Below are 19,191 nucleotides of genomic sequence, written 5' to 3'. Positions count from 1 at the left end.
GGATATGGTCATGATAGCACTGACAGATGAAACCATTTTCATATATACTGGTGTATAAACGTCCATGTGTTTGAGTCGGCATGTGTGAGAACGAGGGAGAGAGAAAGACTTGAAGTCATCCTGAAATCACGTGCATCTTATTTCCTCCTTATCCTGTATGACTAGCAGTCTTGTGATTATAGTCTCTCGTTACGGTTCCCCTGTCCCTCTCTTTCTTTCTGTCTCCCTCCTTTTGCATTCTTTCCATGTTACATGGAAACTACAAGCCCAAGGTCTGGAAGAAAAGAGAAACGAAACTATCACTCTCTCAGCAGCTTGTTGCCTTAGAGACCAAGAGAGAGCAAAAGATAAATCTGTGAAATCTTCTGATCATCTGTGTATGTACGTGCATCTGAGTGTGTGTGTGTGTCTGAGGAGGGTGCCTGTGTGGGTGTATGGAGGGTGGGGGGGACGGCTTCTGACACACAGCAGAAGAAAATTCCCACATAACTCTACAGTCTGTGCATAACCTCTCTCCCGCTCTGTCTGCCCTGTGTTTTCCCTCACAAATTGTTACATCAATGCTGAAAATCAGATCCAATTATTTCAAATTAGGGAGAGACACTGTCTTTCTCCAGTGGATGCTGTAGCCTCTGCTAAACATCAGACTGTGTCTTTGTCTCTCGGGGACAGAAAGAAACCACAGTGTTAAATGAGGCACAAAATGTTATCTTTAGAGGGCGATAATTAGACAATGTGTGTGTGTCTGGGGCAGGAGAAAGGAGAGGACCAGTGGAGACAACAGACTGAAAAAGGCTAATTAACAGTAACATTTAACTGTAGACAATTCAACATAAACAATCAAATGTTGGTGACTGAATTTATCCTATATGACCTTGAGGTGAAACTTTCTTTCGTGATTGCTTTTTTTCCTCAGATAGGTGGTGGTTGTTATTTATGTTGACTGATAATTGTGGGGGAAAAAAAGTTTACAAGTTTACTTTTGACAAACAGAAAGCTCTTTTACTGCCAAAGAAATTCTGATTAAAATCACAACATTCTTGTTACAGTAGGTGGAGACCTTCAGTGCATTTGGAGCTGTGAGTTTCAGATACAGTGTAAGCCTTCAACAGACTTCAGTGGCATGTAGTAATGAGAAAAAAACATGGGAAAATAAAGTATTTACTTTATATACTTCTCAGTAAAATTGTATTTTCAGTGGATTAGTGGCAGTGACTGGGAACACATACACAAAAACAGCAGAAAAAACATGTTCGAGGAATGTTTGTCCACAAAAATGAAATATTTTGAAAAAGACCGAAAAAACAGCAGCAGGGGACACTCATTCTCTGATTCAGTTTGAAATAGACTAAATCCCTAAAATAAAAAGAACAAATTTCAGCAACCACTTTCTAAAAATACTTCCCCTTTTCTTCATCATGTAGATGAAGCAACAGTGATGTTGCTATGAACACAAATCGAAAGGCCCTGTATGTTAATTGATTATACAAGTGGATGATTGGGACAACATATATCAATTAACCACATTTGACATCTGACTGGATTGGTGGCAAAGTTGCTGGTTGTTAAAGGTTCCAATTGATTGAAAAATCACACTATCGGGGTATAATTCACGTTAAAAGAAACAAGCTGAGTGATTTAAGCAGGGACACAACAAGGCCATGCCAATCAAAATGTCACCTGACCACAACCCAGAAACACACTGCAGATGGGAAAACCCTGAAATTGATTTTCATTGCACCAGGGAAAAGATTTTCTCCTCTAACAACAGTGGGAACACAGACCTGGTAGACAGTCAAAATCAGTTCACTTTTAAAGTATCAGTAAAATGAATCCACATAGAAATCTCAAAATGTAATCTGCACAAAGTAGAACTGATGCTAAAGTGCTGAAGTGTAAACAACCAGATAAGACTTGAAGCCAGTACTCACCCATCGTCCAAACACACAGGTGTTTCTACTTGATTAGACCTGCTCTCAGGTGTGTGTGAGAATGTCCAGAGTGTTCACTGGCAGCTCCCTCACTCCCCTGTCAATCAGTCTTTCCTGTTAGGTTGGGTTTTTTTACACCTGTAGAGACTAAACCTGAGTAACTGTATAACTCAAATAAATAAAAAAAACACATTATAAATCCCAGACAGGCACAGGTCAGTAAAGCTCTGGTTTATTCACATGAACATGTTGAAAACTGGGCACATCTTTGGTTCTATAATCTGTTTCAGTATTCTGTATATCATATGTACAAGTTTGCATTTATATCAGCTTTTATCCCATAATTACAAATATTGAACAGTGGAATGGAAGTTGAATATAAAACCAATGAATTAAAATATATGCAATCATTCAATCATATGCTTTAACTTTCTTTAATTTCACAAAGAGCTTTCAGTATGTTGCTATGGAAATGGGTCAAAGTGTACTTCAGTGATGAAGGTCATCATACATATCTTTAAGTGTGCTTATAAATACAATATAGTGTACATATCTATTGAAAACATTCAGTAAAATGGGCTGTATTATAAAAGGTTCTTTATTACATCAGTGGAACATGCTATAAATTACATTATTGGAGCCTCCAGGTGCACATATAGGACAATAAAGGACTGACACCACTCTTCAAAAGGACAGTGGTATAAAAAAATGAAATGAAGAAGCCGAACCTGGTAATGTGTCTGTAGTGAAATACATTTGTTCTTTTGTCTGTGTATTAGACCAGATTGAAAACATGAAAAACAAGGATATATTGTTAAGGAGGCATGAGGCAAAAGAAACCAACAGACAAATTTCAACAGAAAAAAATAGTGGATGATTGAAACAGACTGAAAAAGGGAGAGCTGAAAGGCCAAGAAAGAAAGAGTAGGGGAAGGAGGAGCAAAACGAGACAATTAATGTTAATAGACATGGACATTTAGTACTGTTATACTGTGATTTACTGCAATCTTTGTGTGCATCTGTTCATTAACTGTGTCTCCATGGTAACCAAAGTGGCAGTGTCAAGGTTTGAAGCCGCCCAGAGGGTAACCTTGCCTTTGACAAGTGCACACAACTGCATCCATCTCTCTTTCTCTCTCTGCTTCAACGCATCCATTTCTTGAGCCAGCTGCCTCTCTGTCACTCACTCAAACACCCGTCTCCCCATCTCCATCCCCAGCCCCCACCCCCCACCCAAAGTCCCTGAGGGGGAAAGAGTTTGCACCTACACCTTATTCCTTAAAAACAGCCAAAGTAGCTCTCCCCCTGTCACTTGCTCACAGACTTTTTCTGAAATGAGATAAAAAAAGGACGTCCAACTGCCAGGAGCTGTTACTGGGATCTGAAGCAGGAGGAACATGTCCCGCCTTTGTCCTTCTCTAATTGGGGGGTGACAGTGTCAGGGACTTCTGATTGGAGCATGTCATTCTCGCTGGCCATGATGTGTTTCACCAAGCAGTTGGCTGCTTCATCGATGTTTATGTTTTCCTGAGAAGAGGGGAAACAAGTACAAGAACAAATAAAGGAGGTGAAAGAAAGAGGAATAAATGAATGCAAGTATTTTAAAGTAAGAAATATAAACACTAGTACTGCAAGAAAAATCTAAGAGCAGGTGAGTGAATGAAATGGACCATTACTAAACTCAGTACATGGATGTGGCACTAGCCAGCAGACATGATGTAAACATGAGCTGAGAGTTTTGCATAGACTTATTCACAGTCCCTGCCAGCAGTCTGCAGTTGAGGGAGAGGACAAATGACAATATAACCTCATTCCACAATATACAAGTGTGCTGAGTGATAAAACAAATGGGTTGGAACGTGCCCTAGAAAACACAGCACCATGCAGAAAAAAAACATTTGCATATGAAAATGAATGCTTTGTCAATTTGGACTAGTTGACTTCACTCTTATTGCAGCCAAAACACTATTGTCAAAAGATGCTAATTGCTTAATTTATGCAGACAGTCACTTGTAACAAGGGCATGCAGATTCAAACCCAAATTGAATTTAATGATGCATTATTGTTTCGATGCAGAGTTTAATTCTCAGATAACTTTATCTACATGTTGCAAGTAATCCCTAAGGGACTGGATAACAGCAAAGTGTGTCATCTGTGATAGCTGAGTAGCTAAGAGTTTATGTTACTAGGAGAGAATATACGTAAACAAAATATGGAAAGTTTTAAACACTAAACAGTACTAACAACATATTCTTTGTCAAAGTAAGAGAAAGAAATGGTGATTATTGCATTCTATTCACTCATAATGCTTAACTTTTAAACTGAAAGTTTAAAGTCTAGTGCACTTGATTTGTTTGTGAATGCATGGTGTTATTTTAATAATTCTGTTGTTATTTTGAGTGAATTGGATACAGAGAGGAAACAAGCTACAAAGAGGTGGGTGACAGTCAAAGGTTTGGAAGCAGTAACACTGTGGTTATACTGTACAGTACATACACAACCATCAGGACGTCCATTTACTGCAGCCAATAGTACGCCATTTAAGTTGTTTTCTTTACTCATCGTGCATGCGTGCACACACACACACACACACACACACACACACACACACACACACACACACACACACACACACACACACACACACACACACACACACACACACACACACACACACACACACACACACCTAAAACAGGAACTGGAGAAATACTGAATATTCTTAAGATCAAACTGCGCTCGGTAGGATGTGACATGATGTCTAAACTTTTCACGCACACAGACTCTTCTGTGCATATCATGTCGCACTCCATCATACTTACGCTGTTAGATGTGGAACAAATGATTCTTCTAAACCAACAAATAAAAACCTGCTTCTCTATGCTCTGCCAGCTTTGCTCTTTCACTGTGCAGACTTATGAAGACAGTGTGTCCAAACTCATTTCAGATAATTGTTTGAAAGTTTTTCTTCTGGCAGAATACATCAACTACCACCTTGATCGATTATAGACTCTATAGGCTAATTCAGCTCAAACGTATAATGCAAACCTTCTGGTACAGATCACATTTGAAGCATAAAAATGTACTTAATACGAAAGCCACTTAAGTCCCTATTGCCATTTTTACTGTGGTTAAGGGTTAATGTAATATTTCAGCATTTTTTTTATGAAAACAAACTAAATGTAATGAATGGGCATCACACAGTGCACACTGGATCAGTGGTTCATTTTTAGTGAAGTTTGTGTGTAGTTTATAAGTGTATGTGGTTTGTGTGCATGTGTGTGTATTTGTGCAAGTCTGAGTCTGTTTTCTTTTCTTGCCATCCAGCTGTGAGATTCCTGTTCCACGTTAGCTGCTATAATCAGGGCTTGTGATGGTGTGTCAGTGTTTTAGTGCGTAGGTGGGTGAATCCTCAGCTCAGCTCTCAGTCAGAAGTCACTCACCACCACATTCCTGTCTGCGTCAGTGAGTCCACTTTGATTTTAGTTTGATAAAGCTCATTAAACGGTCTATTTGCTTTATACATTAAATTTGGGTTCAGATTTTCATTTTTATACCCGAGTTTGTTTGTTTATGTTGTTGTTCTCCAAAATATTTTATATCAAATTCAGCCTGCAGGAGTTACACAACTGAAATGTACATAAATTGGCCACATGAACATGCTGTTGTAATATTAATTTAATGAACAACATATAATTTTTAAAATCAGTCTTTGTAGATAAAATGTGAATTTGAAATCAGTTTTTAACTGGCCTGCAAAACGTGTTTTTGTTCCATTGTTCAATGCATTGATCCACTTGCTTTGGCTCCATCTCCATCACAAATCTATTCAAGGTTAATTCACGTACCTCAGACATGCTGTTTCCAATGTTTATACTAAGCTAATGGCTCTAGCTTCATATTTAATGCATGGTCTCAAGAGTGATGTCTATCTTCTCAGCCAGCTCACAACAAGAAAGCAAATAAGCGTAGTTTTCAAATAATGTCAAACTACTCCTTTAAGAGCTGTGCCAGTCAATAGCAGACATTGGACTGATGCACTTCCTCAAAATTCCTGGACATCATTGTCTGGATGACAGAGCACCTGACGCCAATGCAACTGACCTGGAATAGCTTGGGTTCAGTGTCTGCTGTGAGAGCTCAGTGACTGAGGATTTATTCATATGTAAATATTGAATGAACAGAGTCTTTTGAAATCAGCACTTGACAAGGATTTCTTCATATTCTGAATGTGCCTCAGTGGTGGCATCTCCACGCGGTGGTCAGGTGCCGTGTCTGACGCAGAGACTCAGCTGCTTCTCAGGGACATTTGAACAGGAAGGACATGTCTGCTAATACACAGGCTTGAACCTCAGAGTTCCTGTTGAAGGCTGGACTTTTGTATTCACAATACTATCCTACCTCTGGTACTGCTTTGTGTGTGTGTATCATCATCTCTCTCACCTTAGCAGATGTCTCGTACCATCCCACAAAGCCATTCTCCTGGCAGAACTGCTCCATCTTTATTCCGTTATTGGTCAGTACATCCCGGCCCTGGTCACATTTATTAGCCAACAGCACAGTGGCTACATGTTTCCCATTGGCAAGTGTCAGTTTGGAATCCAAGTCCTCCTTCCATTTGGTGACGGCCTCAAAGGAGGCAGGACGTGTGACATCAAAAACAATGAAGGCGCCCATGGCCTCTCGATAGTACACACGGGTCATGTTGCCAAACCTCTCCTGACCTAGAAGACAAAACACAGACACATAAGGATAAAATGACTACAATGTAGAGATAATACAATACAAACTCAAACATATTTATTGATGCACAGAGTGAAATGTATCTTTTCATTTCACAAACAGTGTCACTTTTAAGGCAAACACACACAAACACGTGCATTCAACTCATCTGATTTTCTCATTTTATGTTTCTCACAGGAGAAAGCATCCCCAACATGTCTCACATACACTACTTCACATGCAAAAAAACAGGAAGATGTGTATGTGTGTGTGTGTGTGTGTGTGTGCCTGAACTTGTCTGTCCTGAGGGTAAAATTAATTTGATAAGCTCTACTGGAGTGTTGTATCCACACTGATTTTCCCATCCATACCTTCTGCTAGTGCATCATCAGTACCAGCTGCACAGCTGCAGAACACGCTGAGACATTTTCATGTTGTGGGTTAACCAAAAACCTTAACAGGTCCTCCCAATAACAAACTCTCTTGTAGTATATTATTACTGTATACAAATAATAGAACAAATAACAGCTGATGTATGAAAGGTGGGGTACACCCTGGACAGCTCCCTAGTTTATCACAGGACTATCTCATAGAGATGGACCAACATCCACACCTATGTTTAATTTAGAGTCACCCGTCAGCCTGTCATGTCTTTTGACTGTGAGGGAGACTCAAGCAGACACAGAGAGAACATGCAAACTCCACACAGAAAGGCCCAGTTCATCTTCAGGTATTGTTATGTACTTAGTTAAACCCCCCTCAACTCATCAGCTTCATCTCTATGCTTTGTTCAGATTCATTTGAGTGACAGTGGCCTTGCTACACCAGCAAACAAGAGACGGAGACTGTAGGATAAAGAGTAGAGCAGGACTGTATTTAAGTATCACAGCTCAAGATGTGTATCAGTGGAATTTGAGGTTGAACAGTATATACTGTAAGTCCCAAGCCTGCATCTCCATACAACCTATATATAGGCCTGTCACCCTGTCTGTACAGGGCACAGAAAAATAGCAAATGAAAACAGAGTGGCTGAAGTTGTTATTTGTCTTGGGGAACAAGACCAGCAAGTGATTTATTACATCTGTGGCGTGAGAAAACTCCAGTCTATCATCAAATCCCCTAAAACAAACGCAAAGTTTTTTGGGTGTGATTTATAAATGCCAAGCATAATCAATTTTTAAAAGACCAGACAATTTGAATCTACATATTTGTAACCAGTGCATTTATTGGACATGATTTCCAAATATCCTTTATTGCATCCAAACTAAGTGAAGGAGTCATGTCATACTGAAATGGATAGAGCTCATCCACAAATATGCAGAACTAAGACTAATCATTTAGGGCTTCAGGGTGAGAGCAGAGAGTGCTATAGTAAAGGACATATAGCAGTTTTCTCTGAAGGAGCCACTCATGCTAAATTCACAATGAAAGCTTCTGTACGAAAGAGCTTGGGCCTCAAATCTCCTTCACATGAGTTCAGACACATGACTGTTTGCACTAACTGGAGAGGGCGCACAGGAGGGGAGAGAGCAGCAGGTTGGAGGATTCTTCTCAACCTCAGCCGACACTCATGTGAGATGAGACGAGGCTGTAGCCTTTAGCTTTATCTTTACCCAGTAGCCCAGTCAAAAGCCTGTATTATTGCTGATTTCTGTGCCTGCTAAAGGCAACCAAAGCAATAAATACTGATAAGACATTAGAGGGTTTTTTTTATAAAATGAATGCATGCACTTCTCACATCTGAGCAACATTTCACCCCAAACAGATACACACATCATACAAATACAAGAAAAAAACTTAGAAAGTGCACAGGAGTGTCGAATAGTCTAGCAGAGAAAAGGTGAACATTATTGCATAAATGTATGTATGACTGAGTGAATGTGTGTTATTGGTGGTTTTAATAGCTGGTATAAATTTAGGTAAAGAGACATCCCGTACATTTGTCCTCCAGCTAGTTTGACAGCAAGAAAACTGTGTCTTGATGACCATGTGATATCAACTCATAACCACGATTTAATATTATGGTTATAATATTTCGTCATTGACTCTAAGCTGCTTCTTCTTAGCTCTAAAAAGCTCATTCACAAGCTTATAAGATTTTGCCACCTGGGCAGCAACAGTTCTGTTTCATAGCTTCTCTGGATTTGTGTTTATTTGTTATTTATTTACAGGGAATATAAACGAAACAGAATCATGTAATTTTAGAAATGTGTAGAGATGAATCCATCAGGTCAGCTGGTACACATGAGGACCATTAACGTCATCTTCACAGGAAAATGGTTTAGTAAGAACTGTGATGGAATGGTCACAGGATCCTTTTCTGCATCACTGTGTTTTCACCTCTGACCTTAAACTATCTGTTAATCTAAAATGCACAATACTTTGAAAGTCTCTAATCTAAATATCATCTTTTTGTCCTCAGGCCTCCTGCTCATTTGTTGCCTTGAAACAAAAAGTCTCTAGTTTCTACATAAGTCACAATACATCATTTATTTTGTAAAGTTTTAGCTCCAACATAAAATAGCATCCATTAGGATGGAAAATTTGATTTTCAAAAATAGCTACCTCGTTGTATGATTGTGGAGCAAATAAATTCAATCACGCAATAGTTAAAGATCTTTTTTAAAATGACATATATAAACATTTTCTCTCTATGACAGTTCACTAACAATTTGGAACTTTAGGTAGAAATACCTGGGTACAGACGATATTTCTCTGAAAAACAAAAGTAAAATAACCAATTTCACTATGTATTATCTTGAAAACACGAAAGCAGTTTTTCTTCTGGGCTGTGACTTAAGTTCGATTCAAAGTATAAAAAAAATAATGTTACTTAGGTTAGTAACTTCATAACTTCACTAGTTACGGTGCTTGTAACATTTTCCTGTGAGCCGTGCGTAAAAGTTCAACTGTACCTGCAATGTCCCACAGCTGAAGGCGCACGGTTTCCTGGTCCCAGTTTAGGACTTTGAGCGCGAAGTCCACCCCGATAGTGGCTCGGTAGTTGGGGCTGAAGTTGTGATGGACATACCGCTTGATGATGCTGGTCTTTCCGACACCGAGGTCCCCTATAACAAGAATCTTATAGAGATGCTCCTTATGGTGGTTGTTCTGCATGGCGACCGAGGAGGGCGAGTGCTGAGCATGAATCCACCGTAAAGGAAAGAGCTGCAGGATGAAAGGGGCGCAGCACAGGACAGCACACAGGGAACTGAAGAGAGCTGGGAATGAGAAGGCGAGGTCAAATCCAGCCTGGCCCACAGTAGGAAGTGGCGCACAGACTTCTGGAGCTTGTGACTCACACTGGGGAGCTGCATGGGAGAGTATTTAAAACCTCCAAGAAGCCTGATTTCATTTGTAGTAAGTCAACAGTGGAGGAAGAAGTATTTACTTATTTAAGTACAAGTAGCCATACTGTACCTTTGAAAATACTTAATTACAGGAAATATCATACATGTTAAAGTCACTGTTTATCCATATTGTTAGGTAGTTAAACCAATTAAAATCATCTTAGAGGAGTTTGTGTGTAAAATCTGAGCTCTCAAATTAGCTGTTATATCTAAGTGACACATAGGAAACTGGTAGTCTAATCTCTAGCAATGCATTTATTTAAACTGATCATACAGCAAACATTATTTATATACGAAAAGTAATTTCTAACTACATAACTACTGAATGTGTCAAAGTTCCATGTGTCCTTCCACTGTCACAGCCACACTCAAAATTGACCTCAAGTAAAATCCACAAGTGTTTCACATTGTGTTCCCTCTTTCTTCCATACAAACAGAAAACATTCCTCAAATGCCTTTATTCCATCAAATTTAGAAAACAGTGCAAATTTCAGAGTACATTGTAAAACACATGCTTACCTTGAAAAACAAGCTGCAGAATAAAACACACTACAATCACTTACATCCTTTTAGTCCTGATTTAAAAAATCCCTTTAAAATATTCCACAGAAAACTTTTAGAAATGATTTCAGAGAAACAAGGCAGCTATGGTTTCAATTAGATGAGAGGACAGAAGAAATTACAATCCATCTCTGGTTTTCCCTGAGAAAGAACCAAAGTCATGCAACTGACAAGCAAAACACCAAATCCTGAGATGCCAGTTTGCTCTAAATGTTGGATTACAATTTACTACCCATTATGATTTTTTTTTTTTTTTAAATTACAGTATTCTACTTATCAATTGTGTTTCCAAGTTTGGACTGGCAGTTACAGCTCCAATCGACTATTTAGTCAGCAACTGTTTATATGAAAGCATTAAAACTATTAACTAATGCTGGAAGACATGGTAAACAGAGCTGGACAGGCTAATCACAAAAATCAAATCAAATAAAAAGACACATGGCAGTTTCTCTCAAATTTCAAAACTGTTTTAGGTGCTGTAAACATTGTCTTAATACTAGAAATTTCTCATAAAAACAGTTTTGTGTGGCTAATTAAGCAAAATTATAGCTTCACTACATCAACAGTGGTTAGATGTTAAAACCTCACTATACCATCATCTCATAAGCAGAGCTGCATGTAGGCGAGGTTTAAGTGTTTATTAAAAAAAAAACAAAACAACAAAAATCACAAACACAAAGCAAACCAGCACTTCAGGTGTCCATCTGTTAAAGATGTTTCCATTACTATTCACTACTCTAAACAGCAGCTTTTGACAGATGCTTAATCAAAATTAATCTAGTTTTAGGCTTCACATTCTAACATTTTGATTGAAATGAATAATTCGATACTTTAGGTGGGAGTTCCCACTATATGGCTATTTTATAGCCATATAGTGTAATGTTATTAAAGCTGAAATGCAGTGCAATCTTTTATACTGCAGTACTTGACACGGCTATATCTGCTTGTTGGATTCTGGAGAAAGACCATAAGAAAGTATTACTCACATTCTGTGTTGTCACACTGAAACCAGCTAAGCTATACAGGGAATGAACCAGACTCATGTAGATGCCTATTCCTCCCGTACTGGGTTCACAGCCTCCTATAGTTTGGGGATAGGATTGGCTGCGACTGCGATGCTCTCAATGGCACACTCGTCATTTCCCCGGCGGATTCGGAAGTAGCCGTCCTCACCCCAGGTGTTTCCCCAGCTGTTCTTCACAATCCAGTACTTCTGTCCGGTCACAGGGCAGCGGCCATACCCCACCAACAGGACAGCATGGTTGGTCAGCTCGAAGGGATTAAAGGGGTCTGCAAGGCCTGTGTGGTGGTAGATGCCCCCCTCATAGTGCATAAAGTCTGGGTAGACCTGTGGTACGAGAGGGACAATTACATTTTTCTCTTTGTTGTTCAAGCTGTGAAGCAGCAAGGACTATTGAGTAGCAGATATGCAAGTACACACGCACCTAGGAACTTATAGCACAGCAAAACAAAGGCAAGTGAACATGTGACAGAGTATATGTTGAATTAAGCCAAAATGATGATGAGCCAAAAAAGCTCAACACTGGAATGTTTTAAATAGATCTTTCATGGCCTTAACTTTTGTTTCTTAGCTTAATCCTTGAGATTCATCCAAAGAGCAAAACTCACGTCAAATCTGAGTTTATACACAAGTTTTAATTAAACCTAGATATAGTGTCCCAATAAATGTTGATTTCTGCAAGACAAGGTAATTTGGGCTTGGGCTAAAATTGGGGAATAATTAAATGGCAATATCAGCATAGTTTCAGCAGGTTAAACTCTGCTGAAACTACGCTGCACTGAAATGCTGTAAAATACCCATGTACTGCATGTATAGGAATAGCAGTGAGGAAACATGGAACAGCTGTTGTACCTCAAGGGCCACTGCCATGGGTCCATTTTTGACCAGTTCCAGCATCATTGCACTCTCACTGCAGCCGCCATAGAACCCACCAACGTAGTTGTATTCTGCCGTGTAAATGCGGCCACATTTCTGAGGAACACCGCACGGAGAGTCCCGCGCCACATATGGAAAGCATGACTCATCCACGATGCCAAAATCCTGCACATACTTTCCAATCAGGTATGGGAACCCACCATCACAACCTTAAAGAAGAGAAAGTGATAGATGTGGTTTGTTCATTATGTATAAAATTTAAAATGATCATTAAAGAAATATTTTTAGTTGCGTTGACTTTCTTATAAGGTGTAATCTCTTATATGGACCTAGACAGAGACATTAAGAGGCTTTTCCTGGAATGTGTAAAAATGCACTAATCAGGGCAGTTACGAAACACTTCAGAAAAACACTTGAACACTACTTGTTGTGACTGGGGAGGAAGGCAGCCCAGTATTGTTTGCATATAGCAGTGCTATATTTCTCTATGACTACCACTGCCCACAAAATGAATACATAAACATACTGCTAAATAAATATAAATATGGAAAATAAACTGCACATTTCTATTTGATGCTCAGTTCATTATGTGCAAGCCTCTCCGTCAGCTATTTTAATGTCTTTTAGATTGTGTGGTAGTTCACCTTGGGAATACTCGGAACAGGAGACCACTTGTTGCGGGCTGAGGGTGGGGGTTGCACTGTTGTTGGTGAGGATACGAAGACGAGCTTCCAGCATTCCCATGGATGCAAAAGAGTAGCAGCTACCACATGATGCTGAAAGAGAACAGACTTACTGAACAGACTGATAAGACTTACACTAGAGTTATATCACATGGCTGTGCAATACAACAGCACTGGACCAAACACCAACGTTGTGAAGATTGATTGTATTTAGTTTTTTTTATTGTTTTATTAGTGGTGGTGTTGTAGGTAGCAGTAAAGTAAGAGATTCTTTTAATATTCTACTCTAAGCTGCATCAACACACTGGGCGTTGTTGAACAATATTCTACAGGCACCTGCACAATTTACTGCAGTCTGACACAGCACCCCTGAAATTGAATCTTAATATAATATAAACTATGCACACTAACTTAATGCAAAAACACATTCTTGTTCAAGAATACATTACATCAATCAGTACTGTGATGTTCCTGCCTCAGCACAACGTGCAGATTAGTGGTGTTCATAATGATGAAGCAAGGCACAAAGACAGATACACAGATTAAAGCTGCTGGTTACCATCCACAGTGAGAGACACCAGGTTCTTAATAAAATGCTCTGCAGAAACAAATTAAGTCAGAGAACAGAAGCTGTGGGGATTAGCAGCACGATTTAATTGTAGCAATGATTCAAGGCAGGGTGACACTGAACAGTTTTTATTCAGGTCCAAGACTTTAAGGCTCTCAAGACTAAGATGTAACATCCCTTCATTTAAATTAAAGATCAATACTAGGAGGACACCTTTGCCATCCCATTAGAAAATATAAGGAAATGAGTTTGAGATGATTTTGGAAAAAAGTGAAGTTGGTCATATTTGACCCACAGGACTCAATAGTTGGAGCAACCATGCAGGATTTTTTTTAATGAAGCTGTAATTTGTTACAGTATCACTACAGGGGATATTAAGAGACAGTCATGTTCTTATGTACAGTGGCAAGAAAAAAAAAGTTAGAGAACCTATTGCAATCCCCTGTATATACTGTATGTAAGTCAGAATTATGAAGACTATATTCACAAAAACACACAACATTCTTTCCCATACATCATTCTCAGATGTATTAGGAGGATCATGTTAGAGGATAATGTCTGGGTGGCTGTCCATCAGCAGAAGCTCAGTAGAAGTTGGGTGATGAAGCAGGACAACAAATCTAAATCTACTTAAGTTAAGTTAAGTTAAGTTATTACCCTTATTAGTCCCACAAATGGGGAAATTCCATTACCACCCAAAGTGCACACACACAGCAGTGAACACACACACACAGCAGTGAACACACACACACAGCAGTGAACACACACACAGCAGTGAACACACACACAGCAGTGAACACACACACAGCAGTGAACACACACACAGCAGTGAACACACACACAGCAGTGAACACACACCCAGAGCAGTGGGCAGCCAGTGCAGACCTGAACATTGAGCAGCAGATCTGAATTGCAGCTGCAGTTGAGATTGTTGCTGCCATAGGTGGTTTGACAAACAATCCAAGAGTTCACTGATTGTTTTCATCAAGTTATAAACTTCATTGTCTCTACTTGAACTTCATCTAAAAGCCTTCTTGGATGAAGCTGAAGTCACATTTCTGACCAACAAATGCAGAAAATCCAAAAATGCTGAATGAATACTTTTCCATTTCACTGTGAGATCAGAAAGACCAATTTATTCTCAATCCAACCAATTTTTTGTGAACTAAACTACAACCTTAGAAAAAAAAAAAACCCCTTGTAAGACTGTATCAAAATGAGCTCCACAGCACTGCAGCTTAGAGAGCCTCCTCTGAAACACTTCAGCCCTCTCCAGATCCTTAAACCAAGCCCTGCAGAGACCTACTCAGCACACATAATCTCTCACCTCACACACTAGTGCAGAAACAAGGAGGAGAGCAGAGAGCAGGGCCGGACCTGTAGCAAAGTAACTGGCAAGCTCCAGCTCCCTGAATGTAAAAGACATGGCTATGTCTGCCGTTGATCCTAAAAGTCACCTGATTTTAAATATTTAGATCTTGGTACCTAGATTATATCTAAATGTGATGTGTGCAGAGACAAAATACAGGTACTATGTCAAGACTCAGTTAAATAATTAAATAGCTGAGTTTCAATGTTTTTGCAGAACAACATCTGAATGTCTCACCTTGGTTTCGGACAGGGCTGACAAAGTTAACACCATCAACATTTCTCCAGTCCCAATGCTCTGGTAGAGCTGCCGCCATCTTGGCAGCATCAGCTGTCACAGGCTGAGGGTGAACACGGCTAAAGTTTGGAAATAAAACACACACAGACTTGAATCATTCAGACAATCTTACAGAAAACCTAATAGCCTGGGAAATGAAATACATGTAGAGCCACCTGAGATGTCTCTATTAGCCCATGTAATATTTAAGATTGTGACAGTTACAGCACATCCAGTTGTTGACTGTGCCGGCCTCACTTCTCTTTCTGAAGTATGTCTTTATTTACTGGTTGTGCAGTAGACAGCAAAGTTAATTAGTCACATGTTCCATTAGAAGTAATAAAGTGCAATACTTTACTTTGTGATATTTAAAAACAAATTTTCATGGGAAAGATAAGCAGCTGTCTTGATCTTAAGGTTGTTAGAGTACAGGGGTTTTTTGTAGAGGTTTGCAGTTTCATTTCTCAACATAATAAAGAGGAAATAATTTTTGAGAATGTAAAGTAATCATTTAAGAACACAAAGTACATTTTTTAAAAATCTGCCAGGATAAGGGGGTAAAAAAAAACAAACAAACAAAAAAAAAAAAACTAAATACTCACACAGGGATACGGGAGGCGGGCCCCCCTGCGCGGTAATGCAGCTCCTGCAGAGTGTACAGCTCATGCTCTGGATAGTGCACAGCCTTCCAGGATTTCTGAACTGAGTTGATGGCCTCAATGAAGTCCTGGTTGGACTGATATGGCTTCTGGAGCAGCCTGCTTATTATGTAGGTCACATATATTTTAGACAAAGTCAAAGATGTTTATCCTACTGATGTCAAAAACTGCAGCATTAACAGTTCACTGCAGTTCCAAATCCATTTTTAAACAAAAGTTTAAATAAGTGTTAATAATATTACCAAGTATAAACGTAAGCTGCAGTTCCATGTGACAGCACAGCATGATATGGGGACATTTTGCCTATTCCTGAGTTAGTGATTTGCCATGCATACAACTATTGCTTTCAGGTTGTGTCTCTAGGACACTGAATATAAAGATGCACTAAATGGTTGAGAGGACATGAACTAGAAACAAGCTGGTTAACTTGCGTAGCTTTGCTTTCACAGGTAGACCTCAGATCCCACTGTTCATCTTCATGAATGGAGGGCCAAACACACAGCAAACATTGAGTCTTAAACTAGCAGGGAACAAGGCTTAAGCAAGATGTATTTATGATGATTAAAACATATTTATAATAAATTTAGTCAGGTCTCAAGAGAAACAATGTTTGTTTGAGATGATACTGAAAGTGACTACATTTCATAATCAAGTATATTTGTATTGCCTGTTTACAAGTTTGTGCTTTATTGACAGATCTCTCAGATGTGAATTCAGATTTCAGGCCCATTTCCCAGGCTTTGAAGCACTGAACAACTGAGGTTCTGTGTGCAAAAAGATTTTCCCCATTCGGGTCACCAATATCTCACTCATTTGATGGTGTTTATCTACTTTATATTTTGGGGGATGTACCAAGCTATCACAATTTTTATACCTGCTGCTGAGGAACGGTATGTAATCTGTTCGCGGTGGTACTGTCTTCACTTTCTTCCCAACAAAACAGCCCCAGTTGTTTCCCAGGACATCATGGACCCATCCTGGCAGGGTCTGGTCACAGTAACTGGTCACCTTAGAGCCCTCCTGAGTGTACTGAAAGCACAGGGAGATAAACTGCTTAGCACTTCATACAATAATGTACACTCAATTTATGCAAATACAAAGAAGCAATACAACTAATGTCAAATTACACCATATAATGTAAATTATTTTTCAATTGTTGAATTATGTTTAATAATAAATTACAAAACACTGCCCAAATCTGAAGCAACAAATCTCCCCTTATACTAAAATTAGGTCCAGACAATCAGGAAGGTGAATGAATAACATGGGTTTAAAGACAGATGGACTATGATACTTCCCCTAAAATCAGTGTCATGTGAACAATGGGAAGTAACACATGAATAAAAGATTAATAATGATATTAGTGTATTTTAAATGTAAGTGTACTAAAGATATGAATATTTACAATAGATGACAGTGCAAAACTCTTATGTTACTTTCAAAGTGCAGCAAAGTTTTCATTAGTTAATGATGAGTTGAACTTTGAGCACAGAGTTTGTGATCAGCTGACCAAGCTCAAGATGGACAATCGGTACATGACACAAGCAGCACAGCGTTTTCATTAGACGCTAGTCAAAACTTGACCAGCCAGGAGAAAGCAACTTTTTGCAGGATTATCATGGCATGATAATAAAACTATTTCTCAGTTAAATAAACCAATGTCTATGCTTCTTTACCTTGAAGAAAGCAAACCATTTGTATCCACCGAGGACCACTTCAAAGCCCTGGTTGTAGATGAGGGTGAAGAAACCGGTGTTGCCCAGCTCATCTATGGCTACAGAAAGTTTCTCCAAGGTCACAGTTACAGTGCTGTCCCCTGTAGCTGAGGAAGAACAAACACATAACATTTACAAGAGTCTGAGTTAGAGCTGTAACAATTGGTCAAATCATTAATGATTAAATATGGACAAAAAAAATGCAACTATTTTGACAATCAAATAGTTTTTCTGGCTCCACTTTCAAATGTGACACTGGATGTTTTGCTATGAAGTAAACTGAGCTTAAACTGTTTCAGACTGACATCTGCAGATATTAATATGCTGTAATGAACTGACATACTAACGGTTAATATAGAATTTACCAATGCTGCATAGATCATTTCTGTTCATAAGGACAACTTTGGTTTGGAAAACCTTCTGCCAGTGTAATACTTTGTCTTTCATGGGTTGATTTCACTTTGACTGACTATGGAGACCTAGACCTCTCTGGCAGACTGGCTTAGACTTCCAGTGTTAAACTGTAGCGGACCAGAGTAGAGTTCACATAGTGTGTTGGCAGGTCAAATCTCAAAACGAAACTCCGTCACAGAAAAGCTCCACAGGAATAACACTGAACAACACACACAATCCGTTTAAGTGTTAGACCAATTCAGCAAAAATATACGCAGTGTCCTTCAGGCTGCCCATCCAAACCAGATCACACAACTCGGAAGTCCTAACTTGCTGTGAACCACAGGCCCTAACAAGTCACATGTTTCCAAACTGCGAAACTACTTCATTACTGCTGACTAGTCTGAACAACTGGTGCTTTACCTCCAACGGAGCAGTTGATGGTCTTGTCGTGTCCTCCTTTAGACACCTGGAACACCCAGGTCCCAACCAGGTCTTCATAGGTGCAGTTGGCCGGTGTGTCACCCCAGGACCCTTCGACCCAAACCAGGAGCACACACACTAACACGCCGCTCAGCCTCATCCTGCGTCAATCAATCAATCAATCAATCAATCTATCTATCAATCCACTAAATCTGCGTCCTCTCTTTAAAAACAAAGCCTGACACTCCCACCCTGTTTGCTGTTCGACAACACTTATCCTGACCCGACTTCTCTGACCCCTCTCTGCCTGCTTTTATCCAAACTTAAACTTTTATCAAAGAGCCGCACTTCGACGTCAACGGTCAAGATAAGTACCTGACGCCCGCTCCCACGATTAGCCAGCCCACGGTAGTTAAAGGAGACATAAGGAAGCATTAGCATCAGCTCATGTTTTGTTGCTTTACTGACATATCTACTAGCTCTCAACCCGCCATCAGCAGCTTATTCGCTCCTTTAGCTAGTTTCCCTATCACGTTTTAGCTAGCGAACACGGAAGCTCGTTTCAGCTACACTCTCATCACTCTCAACTCTTTGTTTTCTCATGTCATTGTCATGTGACCCGACATATGGGAGCATGCGCAGTA

At 39.5% G+C, this 19,191-nt stretch overlaps 2 protein-coding genes across 4 annotated transcripts; both read right to left on the bottom strand.

The window, feature by feature from the left end:
* Nucleotides 1–3,197: 3,197 nt before the first annotated feature.
* rab38a (RAB38a, member RAS oncogene family) lies at nt 3,198–9,900 on the bottom strand. The gene is made up of 3 exons (XM_026293012.1): nt 9,569–9,900; nt 6,375–6,655; nt 3,198–3,458 (listed from the first exon to the last, which is right to left on the bottom strand). Exons 1-3 carry the CDS (start codon nt 9,768–9,770, stop codon nt 3,303–3,305), a joined length of 639 nt encoding a protein of 212 aa, XP_026148797.1. The 5' UTR covers nt 9,771–9,900; the 3' UTR covers nt 3,198–3,302.
* Nucleotides 9,901–10,446: 546 nt separating this feature from the next.
* Nucleotides 10,447–18,987, bottom strand: ctsc (cathepsin C). Of its 3 annotated transcripts, none has more exons than XM_026292984.1 (9): nt 18,923–18,987; nt 18,548–18,708; nt 17,693–17,838; nt 16,891–17,045; nt 15,960–16,118; nt 15,319–15,437; nt 13,106–13,237; nt 12,438–12,670; nt 10,447–11,912 (listed from the first exon to the last, which is right to left on the bottom strand). In XM_026292984.1, the coding sequence occupies exons 1-9, from the start codon at nt 18,970–18,972 to the stop codon at nt 11,646–11,648; spliced, it is 1,422 nt and encodes a 473-aa protein (XP_026148769.1). In that variant the 5' UTR covers nt 18,973–18,987; the 3' UTR covers nt 10,447–11,645. The 3 variants fall into 3 exon arrangements, with proteins under 3 accessions (XP_026148769.1, XP_026148776.1, XP_026148785.1); XM_026292991.1 differs by having other exon boundaries at nt 15,960–16,115; XM_026293000.1 differs by lacking the exon at nt 18,923–18,987 and adding an exon at nt 18,799–18,880.
* Between the last annotated feature and the right edge of the window lie 204 nt (nt 18,988–19,191).

This window comes from Mastacembelus armatus, chromosome 13, assembly GCF_900324485.2.
Source record: "Mastacembelus armatus chromosome 13, fMasArm1.2, whole genome shotgun sequence".
NCBI classification, from domain to species: Eukaryota; Metazoa; Chordata; class Actinopteri; order Synbranchiformes; family Mastacembelidae; genus Mastacembelus; species Mastacembelus armatus.
The sequence above is the reverse complement of the archived record's forward strand: the minus strand, read 5'-3'. Positions and strand labels throughout refer to the sequence as shown.

Bases quoted from the DNA above. Each gene is read 5' to 3' on its own strand.
- rab38a (XM_026293012.1), bottom strand. From the start codon at position 9,770: ATGCAGAACAACCACCATAAGGAGCATCTCTATAAGATTCTTGTTATA. The intron at 6,656-9,568 runs GTACAGTTGAAC...TTTGTCTTCTAG, and splicing joins TCAGCTGTGGGACATTGCAG to GTCAGGAGAGGTTTGGCAAC. The intron at 3,459-6,374 runs GTGAGAGAGATG...CCCTCTTCTCAG, and splicing joins GGTACGAGACATCTGCTAAG to GAAAACATAAACATCGATGA.
- ctsc (XM_026292984.1), bottom strand. From the start codon at position 18,972: ATGTCTCCTTTAACTACCGTGGGCTGGCTAATCGTGGGAGCGGGCGTC. The intron at 18,709-18,922 runs GTACTTATCTTG...TGATTGACGCAG, and splicing joins ATCGTGGGAGCGGGCGTCAG to GATGAGGCTGAGCGGCGTGT. The intron at 12,671-13,105 runs GTGAACTACCAC...CTCTTCTTTAAG, and splicing joins CTGTTCCGAGTATTCCCAAG to GTTGTGATGGTGGGTTCCCA.